The sequence below is a fragment of the Lepidochelys kempii genome, chromosome 19, assembly GCF_965140285.1.
Source record: "Lepidochelys kempii isolate rLepKem1 chromosome 19, rLepKem1.hap1, whole genome shotgun sequence".
Taxonomy (NCBI): domain Eukaryota; kingdom Metazoa; phylum Chordata; order Testudines; family Cheloniidae; genus Lepidochelys; species Lepidochelys kempii.
The window spans coordinates 11,762,079-11,781,721 of NC_136398.1; the positions used below are offsets into that span (position 1 = coordinate 11,762,079).

Below are 19,643 nucleotides of genomic sequence, written 5' to 3' on the forward strand. Positions count from 1 at the left end.
GGGCTCCATACTCAGACAGGAAGCCGTGAGGCTCCCTAACCCATGGCCAGGATGGGGCGCTCCAGCACTTAGGCCAAGGGGGTGGAGGTGGGGGAGAAGGAGCCCCCAGCAGCAGGGATGATGGTTGGGAGGAGGGAAGAGATGGGAACCTGCCCATTCATGCCCTCGGCCTGTTTTCCTAGCACTCCCTGCTACCAGGTCCCCATGGCTGGGAACCAGGGGAGGGACACGAATTTTAGCCAGTGGCCTGGATACAGGCAAGGCAGGGCAGGCACAAGGCCTAGCAAGGCTGGCAGACAGGAGGCAGGTTGAGAGGTGCGGGCTAGCAGGGCGCAGGGGGGTGGAGCGGCTGTTGCAGAGGAATGCAGACAAGGAGCATATCCCGGTTCTAAGAGAGACATGGCCCTAAGCCCTCCTTGCCCCACACACCCTGACATGCAGGAGTTGATCCCTTGGCATATTTCTCCAGCACCCATCCCTGAAGTATCCAAGCAACAATGGCTGCTGGGTAGGGTAACCGACGGCCGATTTACTCCTTCGTCCGCTTTGATTTTTTTCTACAGATCACTGGGTTCTTCCACCAGAAAGTGCCCTGGCTAGAGCTAAGGAAGGATGGCCCAGTGATTAAGGCAGTGGACTGGGATTAGGAGGGCTGGGTTCAATTCCTGGTCCTGCCACAGACTCCCTGATTGAGACTGCGGGCAAGTCTCTGCACACCTCAACTCCCCATCCTAACTGATCCTTCCCGTCCTGACAAGGCAGTGACATACTGTGCGTGAAGGGATCAGATATCATGGGAACCACAGGAGTGTAGAGAGCCTCAGAACCCCCAGCTTCACCGGATAAAAGCACCCACGGCTGCTCCAGGCCCTACTGCCCTCCCCAGCTCCGTTCTCCAGCACGGAAAGGCCCATCACCTCGCACATCTGAAGCTGGAACATCCGGCGCTCCTTGTGTGTCTCCTCGGCGATTTCCGCTGGCGACGGCTCCGCCTGGATGACACCCGCTATCCGGGCTCGCTCCTTCTCCTTTTCGATCTTTGCTCTGCGGAGACAGGACAGCCAGAGGCAAGAGTCAAGACCGAACCAACCTCCTGTGCTCTTGGATTACTCCCAAGTTCTTGTTGGCAAGACCCAACTGGGAGAGGCACCCACTGGGAGAGGCAAAACTCTGAGCTTCCCCCTCAGCCAACTCTCCTGCACTGGTCCATACAGCCCCATCATAGAACCACGGGGTTAGAAGGGACAGCAAGGGTCATCTAGTCTAACCCCCGCCAAGATGCAGGATCATTCTCTACAGCGCCTCCTGCTAGGAGGGGCTGGAGGAGCCAGGAGATTCCCCCAAGCCAGCTCTCCTGCCCCAATCTCCTTTTAGTGCTCAACACCCAGATGGCATTAACCAGCAACTTATGCTGGAGCCTGGCCAGTCGGGAGCCTGCAATTTACAGCCGGTGACCTCGTTTGCTGACAGGATCCGGCCACCTCCCAAGCTGCAGCCCCCACACAAAACCCCTTTGTTTAGAGGAGGAGGATCAGCCTGTTCCTGCCAGAGGCAACGCGACTACTTACACTTTAGTCTCATAATCCTTCCAGGCCTTCTCAATCTGCTTCTTGTAATCCTGCAACACAGAGGGAGCAGCAATTAGCGAGGGCAGCGCCTCAGGAAAGTCAGGGACCAATCCTACTTGCCAAGGAAAAGGGCAGGCGGGCACAGAGCAGGCCTATCTCCCCCTCCTGCCAATGCAGAGCAGGGCTGGACAGCACTGCGCATCCTTTGCTATTCTTGGGTTAGGCTCTCTATACACAGTGTGACGTTGCACTCCAGATGCTTTATAAAAATATGTTTATAAGCGTGAGTATGATGTAATCAGAATATGCTTTATGCAAAAGGTCTGTTGTAAGGTATCATTACAAAGCTTCAGAGTAACAGCCGTGTTAGTCTGTATTCTCTGTGTATATATAAAGCCTGCTGCAGTTTCCACGATATGCATCTGATGAAGTGAGCTGTAGCTCACGAAAGCTTATGCTCTAATAAACTGGTTAGTCTCTAAGGTGCCACAAGTACTCCTTTTCTTATTACAAAGCTTATAATCTACCGAGTGTGGTCATCCTATTTGTATGAATGTATCATTCTTGTACCTGAAACTAGGAATAAGTAGCATAACTCTGAGGTCCTACTGTAATTATGCAAAGTGTGGGCCATTAATGTTGGTTTAGAATCTTGATGGCTCCCATTGACTAGAGCAATTGGTTTGAAATGATTTATTTACCTGCAGGCCTTCCTGTGTACCTGCGGGCCAGCCCTGGAAGAATGGAGGGGGTATCACAGGACATGTGACCATGTCACAGGATACTGGAATCCATCTTAAACCTGATGCTTTTCCATTTAGAAGGAGGGGTGGAAACCCAGAGAGACAAAAGATTCCTGCCTTGTGCCAAAGATATAAAAGGGGGTGGAACAGAACAAAGGGGGTCCCAGTCATGAGAAAGCCCCTGCTTTTCACCTAAGATGCCTGCTGGAACTAACAAGAACTGTACCAAGGGAAAGGATTGGGCCCAGACTAGGAAGGAGTCTAGTCTGTGAAATAAACTTATTGGAACAGCTCTGAGGGTGAAATTTACCTGTAATCAGTTTCTTAATGTATTAAGCTTAAACTTGCATGTTTTGTTTTATTTTACTTGGTAACTTACTTTGTTCCGTCTGTTATTACTTGAAACCATTTAAATCCTACTTTTATACTTAATAAAATATCACTTTTGTTTATTAATAAACCCAGAGTAAGTGACTAATACCTGGGGGCGCAAATAGCTGTGCATCTCTCTCTATCAGTGTTATAGAGGGCAGACAATTTATGGGTTTACCCTGTATACACTCTATACAGAGCAAAACGGATTTATTTGGGGTTTGGACCCCATTGGGAGCTGGGTGTCTGGGTGCTGGAGATAGGTGACCTGCTGAGCAGTTTTTGGTTAAACTCTGAAGCTTTGGGGCATGTGGACCAGACCTGGGTGTGTGTTGCAGCAGGCTAGAGTGTCTGGCTCAACAAGGCAGGGTTCTGGAGTCCCAAGCTGGCAGGGAAAACGGGTTCAGAGGTAAATTCAGCATGTCAGGGGACAGTCCCAAGGGGGTCTCTGAGACTACTGAGAGACCTTTCACATAAAGTTACATCATATTCACACTTAAACACATATTTTTATAAAGCATATGGAGTGCAACATCACACACAGTCCCATCCATTCACCTCCATCCCGGCCTGCTGTCCCCACCACCACTGTGGTCCTGGGCTCCCCACACACTTCTGACTCTAGCAGAGCACAGATGTGGAAGCATGACCCAGCAGCGCTGCAGCCCCGAGGCCACTCCACCCCCACCGGAGTCAGGTCAGGGGGGACAGAAGAAGGGACAGCCCCCCCTGCTCTACACCCCCACCGATCAGGTGGCAGAAGAGACTGCCTGGTATTCTTAGTCCCCTACCCCAAGGGATGGGGAGGAAGAAGATTGTTGGGTCCTCAGCCCCACCCCACCACCAGGTACAGACCGGGTCACCCCGAAGGGCACATCTGCTTCCCGGTGCCACATCACAAGCCCTGCTATGTGCAGGGAGACGCTTTAATCAGATCACAAGGCAGAGGCGGAACCTGCAGAAAGACCCATGTGAGTCTCAGCTCTTGGGGCCAGTTCTAGCCAGCAGCGGAAGGCAAAGGCAGGGATGGATGGGAAAACGTGGTGGGTCAGGGGAGAAGTGGTTTGTTGAGGGACAACCAGCTTTTCACGCTACAGGAGACAAGAGCCAGAGTCCCCAGTCCAGAGGGACCCATTTGGCAGGCTCTCTCAGGGCGCAGCTCGGGAGGCGCCAAGGAGATGGGACCAGAGAGCCAGGGATGGGGGAGGGAGTTGCGGTTACCATTTTGCCAGCCTTATTTCTTCCCCTAGGCCCCTCCCTGAACCCCCTAACCCTGCCCCCTCGGGGAGAAGGCTGTGCACACCCAGACCACCCCGCTTGAGCCAGGCATGCAAGACACTAGACATGTCAGCGGCACCCAGATCTGCCCAACCCCGGGGGACATTCGCAACATGCCCGAGGGCTGCAGCTGCTTCAGCCACAGCTCTGAGCTGCCCTCCAGAGAACGCCGGTGCAGGACTGGCCTCCAGGATCCCCTCATGACAGGCACAGGGTGACAGGTTCCCAGGGCACAGGAAGACATGTCTCGTGTTCCCCAGGTATTAGCAGACTGGGGCCTGCTAGGAGCTGGAACTGGAGAGAGTAACAGCCCCTCAAAGGCTTTAGCCCCGTAACACCTGCCAGCCGGGGAGAGGCCCTTACAGGAGAAGGGACAAACTCTGCTGCTGGTCGAGTCTGGCCCAAAGCAGAGTTAAGAGGTTGCTTTGGGGGGAAGGATCATCTCTTGGGGGAGGCCCTGGACTTGGGTCCAATCCCTGCCTCTGCCACAGGCTCCCTGTATGACCTTGGCCACCTTTTGATTGCTCCGTGCTTCAGCTTCCCCAACCAAAACAGAGACCAGGCTGCTCTAGTTACCCCATCGGCTCTCTGAGGCAGAGCCGGTCTCTCACCCCATATCTGTGCAGCTCCGAGCACAACGGTCCCAGCTCTCAGCTGGGACCTCCGGGCACTTATAAGCCACACAAGAAGATTACTAACGCAACTCCCAGGAGATGCTCTTTGGTCTGGTCACTGCGGGCCCTGCTGCAGGACTGGCTGTGGCCGGAGGGCCATGTGACTTGCTAGGCAGCTCTGTCTCCTTGCTGTGATCAAGGTGCGGAAGGAAAGTGCTTTGGCTGTGATGGGAACCCTGCTCCTTTGGTCGGGGGAAGGCAGGGCGCTCCAGTGTGGAGGGCTGCTCTGAGCAGTCCATAAAAGCCTTTGGCAATGAATAAGCAACAATAGCCAAGGCATCTCCCAACCTCAGATCCTGGGGTGCTCAACACCACCAGGGAGCAACTCTGAACTGTCCATGTCCTCACCCCAGCAGATGTCTACACAGTGTGTTGTAACAGGAACAGGGAGCTAAGGAAGGTCAGGGCTTTCCCTTCCTGACTCCCGAGATCTGTAGCAGGGCAGCCCGTCTCCCGTGGGTCTCAGGAGGCTGCCCGAACGCAGTGGGTATGAGCATGAGCCATTGCAGAGCCTCACAGAGGTGCTGCACTCAATCAAGGAGGAAACACAGGGGAGCCATCTACCATAGGTGGAAGGACCCACTCCTGGCAAGGAGTTGGACACACAAGAATCATAGAATATCAGGGTTGGAAGGGACCTCAGGAGGTCATCTAGTCCAACCCCCTGCTCAAAAGCAGGACCCATCCCCAATTAAATCATCCCAGCCAGGGCTTTGTCAAGCCTGACCTTAAAAACTTCTAAGGAAGGAGATTCCACCACCTCCCTAGGCAACGCATTCCAGTGTTTCACCACCCTCCTAGTGAAAAAGTTTTTCCTAATATCCAACCTAAACCTCCCCCACTGCAACTTGAGACCATTACTCCTTGTCCTGTCCTCTTCCACCATTGAGAATAGTCTAGAACCATCCTCTCTGGAAGTACCTCTCAGGTAGTTGAAAGCAGCTATCAAATCCCCCCTCATTCTTCTCTTCCACAGACTAAACAATCCCAGTTCCCTCAGCCTCTCCTCGTAATTCATGTTTTTCCAGACCCCTAATCATTTTTGTTGCCCTTTGCTGGACTCTCTCCAATTTATCCACATCCTTCTTGTAGCGTGGGGCCCAAAACTGGACACAGTACTCCAGATGAGGCCTCACCAATGTCGAATAGAGGGGGACGATCACGTCCCTCGATCTGCTCGCTATGCCCCTACTTATACATCCCAAAATGCTATTGGCCTTCTTGGCAACAAGGGCACACTGCTGGCTCATATCCAGCTTCTCGTCCACTGTCACCCCTAGGTCCTTTTCCGCAGAACTGCTGCCTAGCCATTCGGTCCCTAGTCTGTAGCTGTGCATTGGGTTCTTCCGTCCTAAGTGCAGGACCCTGCACTTATCCTTATTGAACCTCATCAGATTTCTTTTGGCCCAATCCTCCAATTTGTCTAGGTCCTTCTGTATCCTATCCCTGCCCTCCAGCGTATCTACCACTCCTCCCAGTTTAGTATCATCCGCAAATTTGCTGAGAGTGCAATCCACACCATCCTCCAGATCATTTATGAAGATATTGAATAAAACCGGCCCCAGGACTGACCCTTGGGGCACTCCACTTGATACCGGCTGCCAACTAGACATGGAGCCATTGATCACTACCCGTTGAGCCCGACAATCTAGCCAGCTTTCTACCCACCTTATAGTGCATTCATCCAGCCCATACTTCCTTAACTTGCTGACAAGAATACTATGGGAGACCGTGTCAAAAGCTTTGCTAAAGTCAAGAAACAATACATCCACTGCTTTCCCTTCATCCACAGAACCAGTAATCTCAGCATAGAAGGCAATTAGATTAGTCAGGCATGACCTTCCCTTGGTGAATCCATGCTGACTGTTCCTGATCACTTTCCTCTCATGTAAGTGCTTCAGGATTGATTCTTTGAGGACCTGCTCCATGATTTTTCCGGGGACTGAAGTGAGGCTGACTGGCCTGTAGTTCCCAGGATCCTCCTTCTTCCCTTTTTTAAAGATTGGCACTACATTTGCCTTTTTCCAGTCATCCGGGACTTCCCCCGTTCGCCACGAGTTTTCAAAGATAATGGCCAGTGGCTCTGCAATCACAGCCGCCAGTTCCTTTAGCACTCTCGGATGCAACTCATCCGGCCCCATGGACTTGTGCACGTTCAGTTTTTCTAAATAGTCCCTAACCACCTCTATCTCCACAGAGGGCTGGCCATCTATTCCCCATGTTGTGATGCCCAGCGCAGCAGTCTGGGAGCTGACCTTGTTCGTGAAGACAGAGGCAAAAAAAGCATTGAGTACATTAGCTTTTTCCACATCCTCTGTCACTAGGTTGCCTCCCTCATTCAGTAAGGGGCCCACACTTTCCTTGGCTTTCTTCTTGTTGCCAACATACCTGAAGAAACCCTTCTTGTTACTCTTAACATCTCTCGCTAGCTGCAGCTCCAGGTGCGATTTGGCCCTCCTAATTTCATTCCTACATGCCCGAGCAATATTTTTATACTCTTCCCTGGTCATATGTCTAACCTTCCACTTCTTGTAAGCTTCTTTTTTATGCTTAAGATCTGCTAGGATTTCACCGTTAAGCCAAGCTGGTCGCCTGCCATACTTACTATTCTTTCGACACATCGGGATGGTTTGTCCCTGTAACCTCAACAGGGATTCCTTGAAATACAGCCAGCTCTCCTGGACTCCTTTCCCCTTCATGTTAGTCCCCCAGGGGATCCTACCCATCCGTTCCCCGAGGGAGTCGAAGTCTGCTTTCCTGAAGTCCAGGGTCCGTATCCTGAGCCAACCCCAGACAAGGACACAGCAACATTAAATGGCAGCCTTCCTTCCTGGGTTCCCCCCTGCCATCTTGCACCTCCACACATCAAGTGCCCACCACCTGAGTGGGATCTTACCAGCCGGCCATCTTTCAGCTGCCCCTTTAGCAGGCTCTCCATGGGGAAGGAGACGATGTTGTTCAGATTCTGCACCTGGAAAATCCAGCAAAACAAGGACTGGTTACAAAGCGGCTGGTGCAGGCCCCTCAGCCCTTAACGGCACCGGCTGCCCAGCCACTGCACCCATAGGACAATTGGTTTACCAGCAGTACCTTATTTAGCCACTAGGTGCCCCCAGGTGCTGGAGTGTGTTCCAGGCAGGGTGCGACCCCTGGTAAGCAAGGGAGACAAAACTGGTACTCAAGCTAGGTAGGGGCCTGTTGGTGTGTGCGACTGACTACAGAGGAACCGCCCCTGCTGATGGGTCCTGGAGTGCAAATGTCCCTTGGTGAATCTGGAGCTGGAGACTAGTGGACACACTGCACGATGCTCCCTTCATGTCAATCTGGGGAATGACATCCTCTTGTTGAGACAGTATGTGGGCTGTATTTAAAAAGCATAGCCACGAGGCTTTGGCTGCACAACTTTCCTGTGGCAGGTTGTTCCATAGGCCATCTGAACACTGCAACTAACAATAGAAAATATCGCTCTGGGCTGTTCATTCGTTGTATCATAGCAGTGATTGAAGGCCACAATGAGAGATTAGAGCCATGCCAAACACATATATTGAAAAGAAGGTCTCTGCCCTGAAGAGCTTACCAGCCAGGTCTAACAGGAGAGACAACAGAGGAGTACGGCAGCCAGACAAGGAAGTAACACCAGCTAACAGCAAGAGGATTACCATCAGATTACCTCACAGCACACCAGCGGCCTGACCTTAGACCAGTGTTTTGGAGGCATCACCGCAGCGGTGGGTTTAAAGGAAATCTTTGTATTACAATCGGGGCCTCTCGGCATTATGAAGATCAGGGCATTGTTATGCGGTGTACTGCACAGACACTTAGTGAGAAACAGACAGTCCCTTCCCAAATTGCTCACAATCTAAACAGTCAGACAAAAGAGCAAGTGGGGAAACTGAGGCACAGAGCAACAAAGGGGCTTTCCCAAGAGCACACAGCAGGTCAGTGGCAGAGCCAGGTCTCCCAAATCTGAAACCAGTACCATCCCTACCAGACCACAGCGTAACAGCCCTCTTCTCCTCCTCCCAGGACTGGACACAGGCAGGGTACACTGCACCCTGCAGCTTCGGGATCAAAGAGGTCAGGCAAGTCCCATCCCTGCTAAGTATTAAGAGCCAGGGAGCCAGGCAGGTTCTGGCCACCTGGGAGAGCTGGCATGGATTTAACCGTTAAGATGAGGGGGAAGGGCCCACTTTGTGCCAGATGTAGCTGGTTAGCTGGGGATGGCTGCAAGATGTCTGATGTGGGGCTGTTACCACAAACCACGTCAGTGGGAGGTTAGTCCAAGCACCCCTCCCACCCCCATGCCACCCCGAAGGCAACGATCAAAGCAGTTCTCCAGGGGAGGAGAGCGGCACAAAATTAAATGCTGCAGCAGAGAGCGCGAGAAGCTGCCAGCACTGCTACACAAGCCTCTTCCCAGCATCGGAAGGAACCTGGAACGTCCCTCCGAACAGGCTTCCAGTGGGACACCAGCTCCCTGCAGCCAGAAGAGTTTCGGGGGACAGGAGGGGGAATAGGGGCAGTTTCAAACCATCACTGGGGTTCCTGTGAATCCTTCACTGGCATCTCTCATGTGACTGGGGGGACATCCATGTTGGAACGTGAAACCACAGCTCTGATCCCACATGGGGTGTTTTCCAGGGGTGCAGGTGGGGAAACGGGAGGGTTAGGACAGCAACCTCCAGAAGCTCAGAGATGGGGGGCAGGCGCAAAAGGCCATCAACCATTCCGCACTTGATGTTGCGTTTTGACTGCAAGCCAGGAGGCTCAGCTGCAGAGGGAGGATGGCCTAGTGGTTAGAGCCCTGGACTCAGGAGATCTGGGATGAATTCCTTGGTCCCCAGACTGTGTGTGATCTTGGCCAAGCCATTGGAATGCTCTGTGCCTCAGTTCCCCATCTGTAAAACAGGGATCGCAATCCTGCCCTACTTCCTCGGGGGAGGATAAACTCTTGAGTGTTTATGAGATGCTCACACAACCAGGATTTTAAGATCTTTGGGACCAGAACCGTCTGTTTGTACAGCACCTAGCACAACGGGGCCTGATCCACGACTGAGGGGGTTCTTACCCACAGCCCTAATGCCAATGCCTGTGCCTTTCGCACCCTCACCGAAGAGTCACACGTGATGCCGGCCTATTGGGATAGCACCACTGATTTCCCCCCCCGCCTCTCAGATAGCCACCACTGATCTCCCCCCACTTTGACATTTAGCACTTTACAAATGCTAATTAACCCTCACAACCCCCGGGGAGACAGACAAATGTTGCATCCAATGAAGTGAGCTGTAGCTCAGGAAAGCTTATGCTCACATAAATTTGCTAGTTTCTAAGGTGCCACAAGTCCTCCTTTCTTTTTTTTTTGCGGATACAGACTAACATGGCTAGTACTGTGAAACCAGACAAATGTTTGTTTGTTGGGGGGGGACGACTGAGGCACAGAAAGCCAACACAACTTGAGAACGTTTGTAGAGAGCCAGCAGCGGAACTGGGAAATGGTCCCTCGAGTAGCCATCCCACACTGTAACTATGATATCAGTCACTCTCCCTCTCAGAGATGGGAATGGAACCCGGGTGTCCTGACACCCAATTCCTGCCTACTCTAACCACTAAACCACCACGCCTCATTATGAAGTGGTATTCGGGGCGGGGAAGCGTGGAGGAGAGGGGAACTATTGGCCAAGGTTTGGATGGGGGGAGAGGGAAAGCAGAAACACTGGCAGAAAAAGAAAGTTAAAGCAAACCCAGAGGCCTTGGCTCACTGAGTCAGTGGAATCTGTGTCGCTTTCCAAGGCAAAGCGGGGAAGAGGAAATACTACAGGGAGACCAGGGGTGGAGGTGGCATAAACACTGCCAGGAATCGAGAAAGGAGCGGGATACATTGCAATGAGAAAACACGATTTACTGCTGAAAGTTACAAGCCTGCACACGCCCAGCCAGGTAAATGAATGCAGCCGGGGACCAGAGTTGCGACCCACACACAGAACGCAGCCTGAAAGCATTGGGCTCCGGGGGGCTGACTGCAGCACGCAGAGGCAGGGGGCAACTCTGAACACACCTGCTGGGATGGCTGCAGGTTGCCACCCCACTCACCCAGGCTCAGGCCTGGATTGGAGCCCAGGAATAGTCCAGCTTTTCTGGAAGGTCCCCATGACCCTATTTCAGCACTTTTCTCTTTAATCTGCTCCACTGGCTCAACTCACCCCTCCCCAAACACTTGACTCTGGCCTAGAATGGGGGGCTGAGAGTCAAGAGCGAGGGGTATGGCCAGAGCTGTGTGGGTCGGGGTGAGGAGGGAAGCCCAGGGGCTACAATAGCAGGGGGGCTGCGGGTCAGGAATGAGGGGCATGGCCAGACTTATGTGGGTTGGGGGAGGAAGCCCAGGGGCTAGAATAGCAGGGGGGCTGTGGGTCGGGAGTGAGGGCATGGCCAGAGCTGTGTGGGTGGGGGGGGGGGTGCCCAGGGCTCGGGATCAGGATTGAGGGCCACTGGCAGGGCTGCGTTGCAAAGAGCAAGGGGGGAGTCTATGGCCCCATCCACCCACTATGGGGCTCTAAAGCGCTCATCCCAATTTCATAACCTCACTTTCACCAAGCGACCAGCTTTCCGAGGGGCCAGTCTGGCTCCACGGCTGTCAGAGGAGTTTTGCAACAGGCTCCAGCAGAAGCAGGATCTCACCTGAGCCTCCACGCACCCACTACACTCTCCCCTCCCATGAATGAACAGATGAACTTTTAAAGAGCATCCCCTCCCCCACAGGCAGAAACACCTGGCACTTGCCCAAAGCCAGCCCCAGCTGTTGCGGGAGGGGGCCGTGATCAGACCTGCTTTGTGCTTCCCCACAGGGGAGGTCTCTGGGGTGGGGTGGGGCGTGGCGTGAAGTGACTGGGCACAATGGGATTAGAACCATTTTAAATCATTAGACCAGGACTCCTGGCATCAGGGCCCAGTCTGTCTACCCCAGGGGACCCATGTGCCAAGAAGGCCTGGACCACCTCAGTGCACTGGCTCAAGCCAGCCGGAGCGAGCAATGCCCTCCTGGCACCGGCTGACAGCACAGGGTACCACGGAGGGGTCATGCTTTCCTGCCGAGTGTTATGCAGTAGGGGGCCAGGGAGGGGCTTACCCCTCCCACAGGGGCTAGAGGCAACGTTCTCCACTTCTAAGCATTTATACCACACCCGGCGCAGAGGAGGAACAGGGTCAGCAGCAGGACACAACCACGGGGCCACAACAGGGGAATGTAGCTGGGGAAGGCCCAGGGAAGCCTGGTGAGCAACTGAGTTTGGATTGCCCAGGGAGCGACAGGAGCAAGCAGCATCCTCCCCTCTTGAAGGGAATCCAGGTGCCAGCACGTAACCTTCATACCCTGCTATCTGGGTGCTCGCTTGTCTCTCTCTCACTCTCACACACACACACACACACACTTCTCTGGCCTGCAGGGATTCACCTGCCTGGAAAAGCACTCGGAGCGGGGAAGGGAGCAATTAAGAAGGTCCCACTGAGTGTCTATTTCACACAGCTGAAGGGTGTGCATACTCAGGAACAGCGAGGAGTGCAGGTCATGCAAGTGCGTGTGTATAAGTGGAAAGACTCGCCTCTGCCCCAGCCCGTTAACCAGAGCAACCAGTTCTACGCCTTTTCCAGGACAGCTCCTCCAAGATCCCTGCTTAATTAAGTTCTGCTGAGGACAAGGAGGGGGTGGAGAATTTCCAACCAAATGAAATGTTGACCCAAAACCGAGGAAAATTTCATGAAGCTTTCTTTTCCTCCCCCAATTCCCCTCCCCCCCCATTTTCTATCGGGGCTACTGAATGCGTTTGCTTCAGGCTTCCCGTTAACAGACCTGGGGGAAACGCTGTCTGAGGTGGGATGACAATGCAACCCCATTGACTTCCACCAGGGAGCGCGGGCAAGAGGCCAGGCTCTTCCCACTGACCGCATTTCTCACGGACCCAACTTCCTCGGGAGCTTGTTAGTCCAAAGCATCATGGGATCCGATCTCTTCTCAGCACAGATTCCACCATGTAGGGACTGAAAGGTCTTGAAGGAACCAGATTTCAGGTTAATTTGGCCTCAGGCAGTTTGGCATTAAGACCCCCACCTCTTTAATTAGGTTGATATTCTATCCATTGTCCCCACTCCCTTCGGCTCCTTCCTTCTGACAGGCCTTGCTGTGTTTTGATTCCCTTCTTGGCAAACAGGATCATAGGCAGTTTCCACGGTATGCATCTGATGAAGTGAGCTGTAGCTCACGAAAGCTCATGCTCAAATAAATTGGTTAGTCTCTAAGGTGCCACAAGTCCTCCTTTTCTTTTTGTGAATACAGACTAACACGGCTGTTACTCTGAAAAGGATCATAGATGCTTTTGATGTGAAACAGATATCGGCCTCCTCCCACCCAGAGTCCTTGTCCCAGCCAGGGTAGGAGATAAGCCTCTGATACAGGATATTCAACAAATTCTACACTGCTCGATTTAGCAAGCAACGAGGCAACTGCATCAGTGGTGTCCTTGATCTTTCCTGAACCCGGAATTGGCTGGGAGTGTTATGGAGATTTTCCTCCAGCTAGGCCACGAGAGGATGCATGCGAGACTGACAGGGAATTGGACCACAAAGGCTTTAAAGCTTATAAACGACAGTAACAGCCAAGAAAAGCACTTGGTTAATTACCTTTCCCTCGATCAGCAGTACCGTGTTGGGCCCAACTTAAGCTAAAATCATTAGGAGATTTGCACTGCCAAACAATGCCCTATTGTCCTGAATGCTCGGAGACTGGAAAGGTCGTGTTGCAGGCTAGCCTGAGATCTGCTCCTGTATTGTCCGTGCGGCGTGTGCACCTGCCTTTTGCCCTGGGCATATAGACCTGCCTCCACATTATTGCATGAACTCAACATTCCTGCTGGTACCCCTGGACACACAGCAGGATGAGCCAGTGCGTACGCATCAAAGGTACACTCGTGTCCCAGGCAAGTACCCGTATCAACAGGATGCGCGCGCACAGACCCCCAAGGGAAGTGCACGCACGTCTGAGCTCTCCCTACCCCGGTATGTATGTGCATGTTCATGTTAAATGTCGCATGCATGACCTGGCACAGGTGAATGCAGGATTCCCTGCAGCGAGATCCGTCGGTTCCAAGAGGAAGAAGGTTTTTCCACCAGCTAAGAAACAAGAGAGTTTCCCCTCAGGTTTAGTGATGTTGGAGCACATCCAGACTCTATGCGGGAGACACACAAAACTGGCCAATTTTTAAAATGATTTTAGAGCAGCCTGGATCTGAGCCAAAGAGGGAGACCCAGAGATCTCTACACCCTAGAACTCAGGAACGTTCACGCCATCTGCTTACCCCCAACATTTACGCTTTAAGAGATTAACCCAAAGCCCATTGAAGTCAATGGAAAGATTCTCAGCTTTCACTGGCCTTGATGAAGCATTTGGATTCAGGGCCCCAGTTCAGGGTCACTGAAAAGACAGGGTCAGACTCCGAGCTGGTGCAAATCAACAGAGCTACACTGACTTCAACAGAGCTACTCCAGTTTACACCAGCAGAGGATCTGACTCAGCTTCTGGATTGGAACTGCCCCCAAGCCCTGTTGGGAATTGGGATCCGGTGGCCTGCTTGGGTCTCGTCTCTTGTTTCAGTATGATCCATGAGGGTCCCAAGCGGGACCAGGCCACTGTGCCTTGACATCACAGGTGGCGGAAAGCCACCCAGCATATCCCTCGGGCTATCGCATGGAGATGTTTCATCATGATGTGGCTATGGGGTGTGGCAGGATAGACACCCCAGTGTCATGACGGAGGTGGGGAGACTTCAGAAGGGCCACCATCCTACACTGGGTCCCCAAAAGAAGAGCTGCCCCAAGACACAGGTCTAACAGCCTCCCCACAATCACTGTACGCTCTCTCTGGTATCACACCCCTCCCTCTGCTTCCTGGTCCCTTAGCCAGAAGTGCCCACGCAGATCACTCTGTTCACACTGTCTCCTCCCCGGTCACCAAGACGGGGGAGGGTGTGGGGGGTGTGGTGTCAGTGAAACACAGAGGGTGCAGGAATTGAGAGCAGCAGCTCCTTACCAGGTTCTTGAAGAGCGCGGTCACTTCTCTGGTGAAGACCGCCAGGTTCAGGAAGCCGGTGGAAAGCTCGTGATTGTTCTGAGACAGGTGGTTGTTGCCGAAGTTCTCCAGAGATTCACTGTACTGCTCCTCGTTCTCGACATGTGCTGCGGGGAAGAGACGACACCAGTGAAACCCAGGACAAAGGTCTACGGAGACTCCATGTGCTGGCAACGAGCAGCTGTGATGTTTCCCCCCAGACAGCAGTACTGTGCGGTTGTCTACAGCGCCTCCTGCTGGGAGAGGCTGTGAACAGCCAGATCCAGCCAATGCGCCTTTCTCTCTAGCACCCCCTGCTGAAGTAGATGCAAGTGTAATGCCGACAGACCCTGGTTGTCGGCGGGCGGGATCAAACCGGGGACCTCTGGAGCTTAGTGCATGAGCCTCTACCGTGTGAGCTAAAAGCCAACTGGTTCTTAGGTAAGGCTGTAGAGCAGACTCATTTTGTCTCTCTCTCCAAGTGGTCTCAGTGCCAATAGACGGGACAGAGCACCACACCCAGGAGGTGTGTGGGTTACACAAGCACCCCTGAAGCTCGTGCTCATGTGCCATTCTCTACAGCACCTCCTACTGGGAAAGGTGGGAGGAGCTCGGGATTATGAGCTCCACTGTGAAGAATGAGTGAAAGTTCATGAGACATCCCAATGACCCAACCACAGGTGTTGATGGGAAAAGATGCAAAAGCAAGACAGAAAAACTGAATTAGTCCAAACAAAAAGGCCTCCTGCTAGAACTCAACGCCTGTGTTCAGATCACACCTGGCAAATGACAAAACATGAGACCAGAAGTTAAATGAACCAAAATTGGTTTGTTGGTTATTAGGCCTAATTGATGGGGAGGGGCTAGTCCACCCACACTCCCTTTGAGGTCTTTAAAGAAAGACTTTGGGGAGAAAAACTGGCTACTGGAGCAAGCGTCACCATCATGGCCACCACCCCTCCATCTCCTGGGACCCTAGGCCTTCATCAGCCACCCCTCCATCTCCTGGGATCCCAGGCCTTCATCAGCCTAATCCTGAGAGGTGTCCTGACTACAGCGAGCCAGAGAGACACACCCAGATAACATTGTCACCTCCAGCTGACTCCCAACCACCACCTGGGATGAGACTTTGTCAAACACACACCCAGTGTGTCCTTTTCCTAGCCCTCACCTTATTTCTTCTCTTTCTCTGCCCCCGCCCTGCCTTTGGCCTTCTGTCCAGCCTGCCAAGACCGTAGATTTTACAACACTGCTATGAGACTGTGCCCCAAAAGAGGTGACTAAAAGCAACGCCTTACCTCACCCCCCGATACTGGTACAAGTTTGCCAGGTCTCAGAGTGGCTGATCAGACCGCGTGCTGGGTCTGTGCTAGGGTTGCCAACTTTCTAGTCGCACAAAACCAAACACCCCAGCCCCGCACCTTCCCCAAGGCCCTGCCCCGCAGCCCCGCCCCCCACTCACTCCATCCCCCCTTCCTCTGTGGCTTGCTCTCCCCCCCACCCTCACTCCCTTTCACTGGGCTGGGGCAGGGGGCTGTGGGGCGGGAGAGTGTGAGGGCTCTAACTGGGGTGCAGGCTCCAGGGTGGGGCACGGAGTTAAGGTGAGGGCTCCGGCTGCGGGTGCAGGCTCTGGAGTGGGGTTGGAGTGCGGGAGGAGGCTCCAGGCTGCGGCCGAGGGATTCGGAGTGTGGGAGGGGGCTGCGGGTTGAGGCAGGAGGTTGGGGTGTGGGAGGGGGTGAGGGCTCTGGGCTGGAGGTGCCGGTTCTGGGGTGGGGGATGAGGGGTTTGGGATGCAGGGGCTCCAGGCTGAGGGTTGGGGCCACTGTTCCCTCTCAGCTGGGCGCGTGCACACAGATCCTAAATCCCGCGCACACAGCAAAACACCGCACACCCAAAAAATGTGCACAGAAGCACAACAATTTGCACAGAAGAAATTTTTTGCACACACGGCCTGTCAAATATTAGAGGGAACACTGGTTGGGGCCGAGGGTTGAGGCAGGAGGTTGGGGTGTAGGAGGGGGTGCAGCCTCCGAGGTGGGGCCAGGGATGCGGGGTTTGGGGTGCAGCCTCCGAGGTGGGGCCAGGGATGCAGGTTTGGGGTGCAGGAGGGGGCTCTGGGTTTGTGGGGGGCTCAGGGCTTACCTGGGCCAGCAGCGCTGCGGGGCTAAGGCAGGCTGCCTCCCTGTCCTGGCACCACACTGCAGATGCGTGTGCCCCCGAAGCGGCCACCACGACGGGTCCCAGGTGGGGGACCAGGAGGCTCTGCATGCCGCTCTCCCCTTCAGGAACAGCCCCCTCCCCAACCCCGAGCTCCCATTGGCTGGAGTGCGGAGCCAGTGCTCAGCGCGCAGAGCCCCATGGCCCCCCCGCCTAGGAACCAGACCTGCCGGCCACTTCCAGGGCGCAGCACGGTGCCAGGACAGGCAGGAACTAGCCTGCCTTAGCACCACAGCACAGCCTGCAGGACTTTTAATGGCCCGGTCGGCGGAGCTGACCGGAGCCACCGCGGTCCCTTTTCAACTGGGCGTTCCGGTTGAAAACTAGACCCCGGATCACCCTGGTCTGTGCCTTTTCAGCAACTGAGGTTGCAAGTCAACCCCAGATGCACAAGCTCCATCTTCTCTCTCTGCTGTTCTTTTCTCGTGTGTGTGTCTGTCTGTCTGGTTTGGTCTTCTGGGAAACAGGTTCAGACATTAACAATGCGACCTCCCGCTCGTCAACTAACGTCTCCTCTTTTCCCCACAGGGACGGTTATGGCCACTGAAGAGACTGTCAAACAAGGGGATTTTCATTCAAAAAGCCTCTCTCCAGCGCAAGGGAGCAAGGGACATCGTTCAAATGAAAGCCATAACGCCGTGCATTTTGACACTCTCTCCTTTAATGAAAGGAGGGTTACATGGGGGGTTTGCCGTGGGACAAAGCAGGCGAAGGTCTCTGTATACCCAGCCCCTGAACCTTGTTTAACTCTGTTTTATGTTGAACATCTTTGATTCTTTGGGCCCAGTTATTCCATCTAAATTAATGCAAGAAGCCAAACTCCCATTTTCAGAAGGGACTGAGGTGCCTACGGGTGTGTCTACACAGCAACAACAACTAAAAAACCCCAAGGTGGCAGCCCACATCAACTGTCCTGGGCTGTCTGCAGGGCTCGATGTTGCAGTGTCAGTCAGGGTCCTCTCCCATCACTGCGTTTCAGAGCCCAGACTCCAGCCCTGAACATCTACACGGCTATTTTTAGCCCCACAGCTCACACCCAAGTCAGTTGCCCTGGGCTCTGAGACTCGCTGCTGTGCCGCGTAGACATGCCCTAAGTGATTTAGGAGCCTAAATCCTGGATTATTATAAATATTATAAATTATTATAAATAATGGCGGTTATTACTAGGACCACCCAAGCATGAGGTCCCATTGCGCTAGGTGCGGTACGAACAGAGTAGTAGACAGCCCTTGCCCTAAGGAGGCCAGACAGGCACAGGTGGGGGGCAGGGTAGAACACATGAGCAGAGTGAACCATGTGATGGGAGCGAATGGCATGTCAGTGCCACCAATGTTTTTTAAATGGGTGATTGATTTTGTTAGGAGAGGGGTCAGCTGCGTGGGAAGGGAAGGGAAGACGGAGGAGGGGCAGGGGAAAAGAGGAGGGTGAGAGAGGCAGGGGAGGTAAAGAGATGTGGGGGCCGGGGAGAGCAAACCAGCCAGTCACAGGGCAGAGAAAGTCCAGTCAAGGCCATCACAAAGGGTCTGAGGTCACTGAACAATGACATCAGGAGGTCCCTGCTCTGGCTACTTCTGCAGCTGCTCCCACTAGCTGGGGATTGAGGAGTGTGTCTGATAATCTTGCCTCCCTAGACTGCGCCTGAGTTCCCCATATATCAAATTGGGGGTCACAGCACTTCCCCGTCTTCCCAGGTGTGGCGTGAGGATGGACACATTGGAGAAGATGCAAGTACCTCACAGGTGCACCAGGGATTGCAAGTACAGAAGAGATCTAGGTGGGTAGGTAGGTAGGTAATCAGAGAAGTAGGAAACTCGTGTGATACAGATAAGTACTAGAGCCCCAGGACAGCTGTACAGGCTTCCCTGCTGCCCGCCTCCACCCCAAAACTGTCCTGTTGATTAGATTTAAGGGTTGTAATAATAGGTGTGGGGATGGGGGGGGAGGGTGTTTCAGTAGGATTTGCACCTATGTTGTACTCAAGGTTACACATTAAAGGACATTATTTTAAATTCAAAATAAATCCCCAGCTGTGATTTACAATCATTAACCTCTTTCCACCCTCACCCCACTCCCAGGAGGGACATCACCACTGTCACCCCCCTGGGGAAAACTGAAGCAGGGAGGGAGGAGGGCGAAGGGCGATTTTGGTTACCCACCTGGAGGCACCTGGTTTTCAGAGGCATGTGCTTACTCCTTCTGAACATCAGGCCCTTTTATGACCTCTCCGGTTGGGCATCCAAAGACACGAGCCGTTTGTTTTAAAATCTCGATTTAAGTAACGTGCCCAGGGTCACCCAGAGATGAAGGGCTAGATTCACACAGAAACTTTGGCGTGGGGACACTGGATTCACAAAGGCTAGGTTTGGCAGCCGGGCTCCCAGTACAATGACCGGGGAGAGATGGCATCTGAGAAGGGGATTGGTAGAAGCCAGCATGCTCGCTGGCTCCTCACCAAAAATGGCCCGTGGGGGGGGCCCCAATGCGAGAGGCATGTGCTAAGCCCCTCCGACTCTTAGAAACCGGTCCCTCCCTCCGCTTGGATTCTCTGCAGCAAGCTCTCTTGGGGTTTCAGCAAGAAGCCAAGGCTGGGAGAGGACCTCTCTCGTAGCCCAGTGGTTAGGGTACTCTACAGGGGAGACCCCTAGTTGAAGTCCTCCCCTCCACCCACTGGGAGGAGGGATTTGAAGTGGGATCTGCC

General features: G+C 53.6%; 1 protein-coding gene across 4 annotated transcripts in view; it reads right to left on the minus strand.

Moving 5' to 3' along the window:
* Positions 1 to 19,643, minus strand: part of ASAP3 (ArfGAP with SH3 domain, ankyrin repeat and PH domain 3) — a 72,605-nt gene that overhangs the window by 33,946 nt on the left and 19,016 nt on the right. For all 4 annotated transcript variants that reach the window (XM_073317921.1, XM_073317919.1, XM_073317922.2 and 1 more), the window contains exons 3-6: positions 14,711 to 14,856; positions 7,532 to 7,606; positions 1,569 to 1,618; positions 918 to 1,044 (exon numbers count right to left, since the gene is read on the minus strand). In XM_073317921.1, coding sequence (XP_073174022.1) covers positions 918 to 1,044; positions 1,569 to 1,618; positions 7,532 to 7,606; positions 14,711 to 14,856 — 398 coding nt within the window. The remainder of the gene's footprint in view (positions 1 to 917; positions 1,045 to 1,568; positions 1,619 to 7,531; positions 7,607 to 14,710; positions 14,857 to 19,643) is intronic.